Source organism: Manduca sexta, unplaced genomic scaffold (genome assembly GCF_014839805.1).
Source record: "Manduca sexta isolate Smith_Timp_Sample1 unplaced genomic scaffold, JHU_Msex_v1.0 HiC_scaffold_3903, whole genome shotgun sequence".
Classification (NCBI taxonomy): domain Eukaryota; kingdom Metazoa; phylum Arthropoda; class Insecta; order Lepidoptera; family Sphingidae; genus Manduca; species Manduca sexta.
This window is the reverse complement of record NW_023595023.1, coordinates 1-9,641: the sequence shown is the minus strand read 5'-3', so window position 1 is coordinate 9,641 and position 9,641 is coordinate 1. Positions and strand designations below refer to the sequence as shown.

Here is a 9,641-nt window from a genome sequence, read left to right as displayed (position 1 = left end):
CAGTAAGTCCACGTTTGTACTCTGTATATAAAGTGAATTAAATGAATAAAGTCTATATAAGCTATGTAAAAAGAGGCATAACAGTAGGTAGAATGGGTAAAATGTAAGGGCATCCGAATCCAAGGGGACTACAGCCCGGCTTTGGATCATGCAGACCCTAGGCCTTGAATCCTTCATGTGTTGGATTGAAGAGCTTAAGTGTGGCTGACTATCCCATTTCTGCCCCTATCTTGGGACTACGAAGATGTCTATTATTTCAAATTGCATTACAGAAAAAGGCTTCATCTGATAAATTTGCAACAAGCCTGAATAACATTATTATGTCAAAACACAATGTATGCGGACCTATTTTATTAGATAAGACAGTAAACATCTGGTCCTTGATATAAAATGATATATATCATCAATGTTAATAGTCAAAGGGTTCTTTGTTTTTAATTTTTTATCTGTATTATGTGGTTTACATTATTTTTAGCCGACATACATACATAGGGTAGGCAGACTGTGGACTATTATTTTTATCCACTCTACAAAATAAATGAATCATCCTGAACTCTCAAGGGGTTAACATGTAATGTGCTTGTTTGATTTCAGGAAAATGAATATGACAACAAGGTCTCTAGGAACCATGCAGAACTATTGGTTACAGATGATGAGGTCACATTGACTGCGTATGTTCATCCTTTGATTTTTTACGCCGCTGACCCAGAAAGTTATTGGAATATAATAACATCATAGCGGCTTTAATCATGTGAATTAGCATAATATTACAATACACTATAGTGTATTAACTATCCTGCTTCTATTTAATCCACTATCAATAACAAATGTTTAGGAATCTACAAATATTACAATTAACACAACACCTTTCGAAACTCTTAAGTTTATTTTGACAAGCATATGAATTATTATTCACTTTTTTGACATCATATATTATGTTATATGTCCGGCCAATCATTTTGATGCGTTTATCTATATTATATTTATTTGTATTCACTGAAAATAGAATTATTTATGTAGGGGAATGCCCGCTATACATGGTTAATTAATAATATTAATTATCTTTTTATTTTTTTGTTGTTTAAAACTTTGTTCTGTACCAGTCCATGGTTAGGAATTTAACCATCACTTCAAGTTCATCCTATTTTATTGATGATGTGTGCGCAGTTGCGTATGTAATTATGACATTGTAAACAAAAGGCGTGAATAATAAAATTATGTAATTGACAACTGAGGACAAAAAGTTTCTTCTTCCAGTAAGAATCATTTAAGTTAGCTCACTTAAGGCCTATTTATCGTCACTGGTGAGGAGCGCGACGCGGCACTGACATTGTTTTATTAAAATATATATATTGTCCCTTTTAATTTCCTGCCCGAGCTGGGTTTTTAGTTAATTATGCTTTGCTTGTTTTAATATAACTTTTAGCACTAAATGTCTGTAAATGTCTAGTTATAGAAATAACACTTATATACTCGTATTTATTATTATTTTCACCTGTTATAATTGGAACTATTTCTGTCTATGTGACTAAAGTATTTTTTTTATGTGCATCTGCAAGGTCATGAGCTCTTGTGCTTAAACTGTGGTCATATTGTTTTGTATATATTTTTTACAGTTACATTCCAACCCATGTTTTTATATGAAAAAGCAGCACAAAAGTGTCCAAGTCTTGAACAAAGACTCATGCATTGTGTTGGGTTGTGGTGACAAATTTGGCATTTTACCACATATCTACTGGTAACGAGCTGATATTCTGTTCCCAACTGCCAGAGGATGCTGAAAGTGCCAAAGATAATAAGAAGGAAGGGGAATCAGTGGAGAAAGAGGCTGACAACGAGGATTTGTCAAAGGAGGTTAATTTTGAACCAAATGAAACAGCGCAGGAAGGGGGACAGTCATCGCCTTCCACACTTGGTGAGTAACATTTGTTTTTATAGTCTTTGTAGCAAGCAGAAGGATGACTATGAAACATCATGTTTGATCTTTGTGTACACTATAGTGACAAAAGTTGACATTTGTTTTTTTGTATTGTGGTATCAAAAGTCCTAATTGTTCATAAGTAAGCCATTAATTGTGTCATGAATAGTGTTATTATTATATCTTTACTTCTTCTTTTCAATGACTGATTGCAGTTCTGATTGATTATAATCTTAAATTTTAGTGCACTGAAATGTTTGCGCTATTTTTAATTTTGTAATCTACTGATAACGAAACGAATAATATTTTTATTTTGATATATTTATTTATTATTAGGTAGATAAAGAATACAGATATACCCATATAATACAACAAAATTAAATGTGATGATGGTAATAATAGTGTATGTGATAGTTATAAAATGTGTGTATGAGGCGGTTTAAGGACTCGCGTGCCTTCAAGTGTACCATTTGTTTACTTAATTGTACTTGACTATATACTATCGATAATCATAGAGATATGGGTATTGACTTATCGGATACTAGTCCACGTGTTATATATCGATGTTGAAAAGTTCTTCAGTAGAATCTCCGAGTTGATTGGAAGTATGGTAAGTGCGATCTAAATTGGGGCCATCTTCAAAGATTTAATATGGTTTTTATTAAAACAAAATATACTAGATTACCACGGTTCATAAATCTGCCATTCTTAAGAGGCAATATGATTTAGGTACATTCTGTATGTTATACATATAAAAAAATATTATAAAATATCGGTATGTGTAATTGTAATGTAATGCGGCAAATTACGTGTTTTGAAAAGAATAATTATCTTTTTGTACTTCTGTTTTTTGGTTAGTTTCAATAGGGTCCTTATTCACCTTTTTTAATAATTTACATAATTTATATATGTTATACATTATACATACTACATAAGCATAAATAACATTAATAATTTTCTTTGTATTAAGTTTTGGTTTTAATAATACATTATACTTTTGCTGTAATTACATATTATAAAAAATATTTATTTATGTTTTCATAATAATAGAAAGAGATTCACCAACACAATTATATGAATGGAGGAAATCACCTTCGCATGATTGTGAGGAAAAAGCCAAGACCAGGATGAGAAAGCACAGTCTCCGTTAAAGCGGCCCATAAGCCCAAACAATGGAGATGGTGAAGAAATCAAAAAGGTCAAAACTGACGATGATAATGCTGACGAGGCTGGACCCAGTAATGGAGTAAGGTGTTTTTATATCAATTTGGTGTTATCTATTAACTCACTATTGTACTCACATGCATCATTATTCCTTACCAATTTATATTTCTATTTCGCGCTTTGTATGAACAGTTACCCGTATATTATCTGAATCAATTCAAAACTTCGTGATTCAAGGATCATAGATAAATATAATATAGGAACGTGTAATAGTATCTTGTCTCTCCCTTAATCGGCAGGTTGCCAAGATGCTAATAAAATTATACTTATTCTTAACTTTTATTGAAAATTAATAATGTATTTAAACATATCTGGAATATTATGTTATTCGCGTCAATGGTGGTGATTTAGTCATACTGACGAAACTCCCTTTAAATTAAGATTTTTTAAATGATAACAGTGCATATTTTCGTATCTAATTCATATTATATCGGGATATTGTGTAAATTAAATAGATTATGTTTAATTTTTGCTTTTTGTTGCAGGCGTCGACAAGTGACGACAAGAACGATAATGGACCAGTGCGCGAGAGGTGCATGTATGGAGCTAGCTGTTATAGGTAAGTTGTAGAGCTGGTATTGATTCAATAAAGTCAAAATAAAAGCGTTAACTATTAAGTTCGCACTACAATACGATGTAAACTAGGAACGTAATATGAGTCGCAATAGGGTACCGGACTCATTTTTGTTCTTTACTATTATCAAATATTTACATAATATAAATTATAACACAGAAGGAATTATTAAAATCCCGTAAAAAATCAACAAGTTATAAGTCTTTGAATTTCGGTGGAAGGTAATTAACAAGAAACAGAAAAGAGACGAAATACGCACATGTGACGTCATCGGGAATTACGACGCGTGCGAAAAAAAGAGATGAAGCGATATCCCCACATCGCGCCCACTTCTGCACGTTACAATATTTTAAATATGAATTACTCGCTCATTTTATAACCAATTGTGATGCAATTTTCGCAGGAGTGCTTCTTTTTCGTATCATTAACCATTACATATAGAATAATGTACAAAATCAAGCATAGGCCGGTCCTCTATTGACGATAGCCAATTAATTTACTTTGGCCTTTTAAATATAGGATATTAGACGGTATTATGTTTTAAGATTGTGTATAGATATCAAAACATTTTATATTAATTTAATGTGAGAAATAAAGTGTTATGTGTTTGTTCATGTGCGCAGGAAGAACCTGCAGCACAGGGCGCAGTACTCGCACCCGGCGGACGCGGACTGGCCGGCGGCCGAGCGGCGCGCGTGCGCGTTCGGCGCGGCGTGCCGGCGCCGCGACCCGCGCCACCGCGCACTGCCCGCGCCCGCGCCGCCTCGGGACGCCGCTGCAGCGCGACGGACGAGGTAACGCACGCTTCATACTACTAATCGGCATTTTACCCTTTTCATTTTTAAATAAAAATAAACATATTATACAGTTTGAAGCTAAAATGGTGGATCATGTTAAATCTACTATGAATACTTGCTACGTGTATTTTAAATTCCAAACCAAGTTCATTTTGATCACAAAAGTTTTCGTACCCGAAAATTTTGCGAATAAAATAAAACTAATTTGTGATATTAATTTAATAATAATTTTGTATTTTTTTTCTGAGAGCCTTATTATTGTATTTTGGGGCCTTATAATATGATTTTATAAATTTGTTTTCTTTAAAATAACACTCAGAATTGTAATATTAACATGTATATTTTTATTTACAATTATTCCTTTCGGTAACCGTGTCTTTGTTCTACAGGTAGGCAATTTGTCGAGCGCTATGGAAACATATTCTACATAAACGCACACACTGTCAACTTCTACGACGATCACTTCCAAGTCGAGGACTCTGATGGCGACAGCGTCGACTACGATTATGAATTTTGAGCTTAAAACACCCGAGAATATGGTATAATTTGCGTTACATTATGAAGATTTATATTATTTTTAATCAGGTGAGAAAAAGAAAAAGAAAGTCGACGATTCGTCATCGTTGATAGTGACGACCAAAAGACAGCGTAAGACAGTGAAAATGGATGCGTGGAGTGATGACTCGGAGGTCGAGCAGGATCCTTACGCGACTGATGAGTCGGACGAGTGGCAGCCATCCAGCGACTTCACGGATACGCAGGCGTACACGTCTGATTGAAATTAATGTGGAGCGGCTCGTGATATTTGTAAATTTACTATAGTCTCACTATTACTGGTCTTCCTTGTGGTATACTCATGGCGAGGGTAGGGTAAACTATAAATTTATTTACAACATTCGTAGCTCCCCTATTGCCTAGAACTGCCTTTTTAATAAACAACCAGAATTACTTTTTCGGTCTATCTCAAAATGGACCAATCAGAATAGCTTTTTGACACGCCTACAAAAAATAATGTTGATTGGTTCATTCTAAGTATCGGATAGAAGATTGAGATAGGCATAGATTTTAAAAAATTGGTCGTGAACTAACAGTTGACTAGTAATTGTGCATGGACTATAAAATATATTTTTGTCGAAATTATAAAAAGTGTGTTTCAAAAAGGCCCGTCAGTGTAACTAGTTGTATAACCAAAGACAGAACTCTTGGTGTCTTTCTGAGTAGTGAACCAGTGAATTGCTGGAGTATAATTGTGAACGTATATTATGTACCTTTAATATGTTAAGAATATTAGGAATGCAACGAGTCGGCCATTACTGTATGCAATTATTTTTATATTTTTATACAATAATAACTTTGTCGCCTTTATAATTTGAATGGGCTTTATGGGCGCATTTACGTACTATTGGTGTTAATTAGAATTTAAACATGAACAAGCCGTGGCTCGGCGAACAAAGTTTACTATAATTGAAGTTATTAAAGATTTATTTATGTTATTTCCAATTTATTTTATAGCTTTCTATATATTTTTTAATAATTAAAATTGTACTTCAAGTATTAGCTATATTTGAAGTATAATATTAATTTATTATTAATATTACTAATTCTGATCAAATCTATGAATTAAGCATTTTGTAGGGGGGTAAGACAGAATTCTTTTGACTTGGGCCATTCTATTGAATCGCTTGTAGCACAAGCTGATGCTAAAATAATGTCCTGCCGTGGCTTGGTATATTACTAGAGGCCTTTTACTTGTTGCATCCCTATTGAAAATCTAAGATACGTGATCACGCGACCTAAGCCGCGTCTTTTAGCTAGTAATTTATAATTGTTAGTTATGCCTACTTATCCAATTCACTATTTTAGCTGAATTAGCGAAATAAGTCGTTTATGTGGAACGAAACACCTGTTTGCGATATTTATGACATGTAAAAGTTGTATGGTATCTTTGTAGGGTTTGTTTGGTGTTTGTATCATTGTTGAATGTTGAAATTACTTTTAGACAGTCCATTTATTTTCAGCTGCAATCAAAGCAAAAGTATAGCTTCATTACGTCCTCTATTACAACGACTAATTTCACTAATTTCGCTTTTTTATTATTGTAAGGTTTACAAACAGATAAATGTTATAATTTCTGAATGAAAATATTGTGGCATCGGGAAAGTTTGTCCAATTTGGTAGTACTTCAAATAATATAGTACATGTGTTGCTTTCAAACACTTTATTTCCATCCAGCATCTAAGCTGCATTTTAGAGCAGCAAAAAATAGTAAGGCAAATAAACACATATTTTATGAAAGCTAATGCTGATTGCAATTACTACTATGAAATACGTATGTAAATCAGTTCAATTGATGCCTGGAAATAAGTTTGTTACAAAACTCAAAACAGAATCTTGTTCATGCTTTATATGTGCTTGGAAATCCCAAACCCTAACGCCAGTAATTGGAATCCAACTTGCTGTATTTTGTCTTAAGAACTCATCATTTCAAATAGAAAACTGGATGTTGATTAATGAATAAATTGAATATATTAAAAATTCTTTTAATAAAATCCTTCATCATCAGAGTTGTTGCCCACTGTGTCCCAATCTGGGCCAGATTGGGGATGGCCCGCAAGCAACAGCTGTGGTGGTCGCTTCGCCCCCTCTAATACGCAGCGCGTATACAGCTAGCTCCACTTTTGTGACGCTTTGTCGCATTGTGTTCACTTTGTGACCCAGATCGCGACCCATGCCAATTAGACCTGTAAATTTAATCAAATATGGTTATTTCATATAATATTACGTTTACAATAATTTAATTATAAACTTTTTCTTTTCACTTAACATGTTATTAACAATATCAATAGCTATTAATGTTTACTCTTAACTTATTGGAAAGTTAAAAGGATAAATTTACTTTTTAAGTTGAGGAGCAATTAATTATCTCAACGGAATAAAACTGCTGGAGCAAGTTTTCTTTATAATTTAATGTTTTTATGAATTGACAATCAAGGAAACAATTGATTAGAAATCATGTATGAATTGTTATTTAATCCTCATAAAGAATATGACTACATTAGTTTTGATAACATTTAAGACTTACCTATAAAGCTAGTGTAGAGATCTCTCAACAACTGGCAAAGAGTAAAGCATTCTTCACTGTCACCACTTGAGATACAGTTTATAGCGCGTCTCATCAACTCCCAGTAAGGTCAGCTAGTCCCAAGAAGTAATCCAAATGTGGCAGCATTGTAACCACCTTCCTTCTTCTCCTTCGTCATTTTCAACTTTATATTCAAACTCATTCTGGACTTCTGGATATGTGATTATTTTATTCTGACCCATCAGTGAGCAGAAAGTTCTAGCCTCTATGTACTCCTGAAAACCAGCAGTAACAGCCCTTGAGTGCAGGTGAGCTGGACTGTTCTCCAGTTCCAAAGTTTATACCTTTAATGGGACCCTGGATTAGCCTGAAGGCGTTCTTCAGCCTCTGACACAGCAGTGGTGATTGATCTTTGCTAAAATAGTGAAATGTATGAGAGTGGCAACAGAAAACATTTAGCTCTTTTATGAAATAAATGAGTCCTTAAATTACTAGTGCATTCATAATTGGAAAAATATATATTTAAGTTTATTGTTGACACCTGCTTTCTGCAACACCCTGTATGTTGCCTTATTATCTATTTATACTTACGTAACAGCTGAGTGTATCTGAAATATTATTCTTTTGCTCTCAATAGTGATGTCTCTGGACAGTTTATAGAGCCTTTCATGTCTGTCTTGGTGCTCATTCAGTCTTTTAGCTATGTCTTTAAACATCAACAGTATAGGACTATCCGGAGACACTGAGCTAGCTGTGTTCTTAGCAACGGCAGATATGTGTGTGTTGGTTGCGATGGCGGTTGGCGCGGTATTTACCTAGAATAGCAGTTTCAATGATAAATATTTCAGAATAAACTTATTGGAGCAAATATTTTGTTGACACGTAAGTTTTTTTAGGGTAATATCAATGCTTTACATGTACGATTTCATATGTACAATTACTTTTATTAAGTTTTATCTAGGAACAAACAATATCTGAACGAGACCGGATTCGGAATAAATAAATTTAGAAAATTCAAAATTGGTGGAATTATTCTGTAATAAACATATGCTTCGGAATTTAAAAATAAGTAACATCCTTATTAAAATTTTTCTAATAGCGTTGTGAAATGTGTGAAACATACTGTAAAGTAATTGGTACTTTGTTCTGAACATTTGCCGGGCGCCTAACAGAATAATGTGATGATATACACTATAGAACATAAATGAAGAAAGATTACCTTTTCCCGACATGATTTCGAGTCACAATCACGAATAATTAAATATATTTCGTAGAGAATGTTCTATTTAATAATAATGAAGCGTGTTGATCCAAAACACTTGATAGGGATGTTCGATGTTTAAATTAATACCTTTATGTCGATATTTCACAAATGTGGACACGATTTACGTCACGGTAAATTTCTTTTTTATTAGTTTCATAGGGAACCGGCTAAACTCTGAAACCATGCTACCATAAGTAAATTTGCTTCATTATATGAATGGTCAATTTAAAAACATAAATATAAATATTTGATAAAAGAAAATCTAACGGAGCTTTCCATTATTAGGAGGCCATTTACATAATTCAAAGCAGAATTTGAATATAGTATTAAAAGCAGTAATTGAGTCGGCAGAATCTGGGATAGCCACATTAGCACATCGAATGAATGAAAGCTTATAAATAACTGGACTATAAATAACTGTAAAATAAAATATGTTATTTTCCATAAAGCACGCGCCTCAAAATGCAAGATGTAAATACCCTTAATCTTGTTCTCATTCTTGTATATCATGTCTAAGTTCCCCTTCAATTCTTATCCTTCACTGCGATATAGGTTTAGAGCCTAATGCAACGACCGCCATGAACTGTTGTAATTGTAATAATAATTAAATGTTTAAATAAAATCTTCATCGCTGACTAACAAGTTAATGAGAACGGAATCGCTCTAATTTTTCTAGCCATAGTCAGTCTTCCTGAAATGCATAGCATATAAAAACTCATCACCACTATTTTAAAATTTGTATATCGATAGTCTTCGCAATCTCTAACATCACTAAGACCTGC

The 9,641-nt window shown here is 33.5% G+C and overlaps 1 protein-coding gene, 1 non-coding gene and 1 pseudogene across 2 annotated transcripts; 1 reads left to right on the top strand and 2 right to left on the bottom strand.

Moving 5' to 3' along the window:
- Positions 1 to 594: 594 nt before the first annotated feature.
- LOC119193298 (aprataxin and PNK-like factor) lies at positions 595 to 5,416 on the top strand (the record flags this gene model as incomplete). Its single annotated transcript, XM_037446899.1, has 6 exons — positions 595 to 712; positions 1,772 to 1,915; positions 3,028 to 3,164; positions 3,628 to 3,701; positions 4,340 to 4,510; positions 5,094 to 5,416. Coding segments are annotated over 6 exons (843 nt in total), but the record flags the coding sequence as incomplete, so codon positions are not given.
- Positions 5,417 to 7,016: 1,600 nt separating this feature from the next.
- On the bottom strand, positions 7,017 to 7,930 carry LOC119193297 (annotated as a pseudogene).
- A 287-nt stretch (positions 7,931 to 8,217) lies between these two features.
- LOC115448191 lies at positions 8,218 to 9,033 on the bottom strand. Its single transcript, XR_005113903.1, has 2 exons — positions 8,815 to 9,033; positions 8,218 to 8,410 (listed from the first exon to the last, which is right to left on the bottom strand). It is a non-coding gene; the product is annotated as an uncharacterized LOC115448191 (transcript).
- Between the last annotated feature and the right edge of the window lie 608 nt (positions 9,034 to 9,641).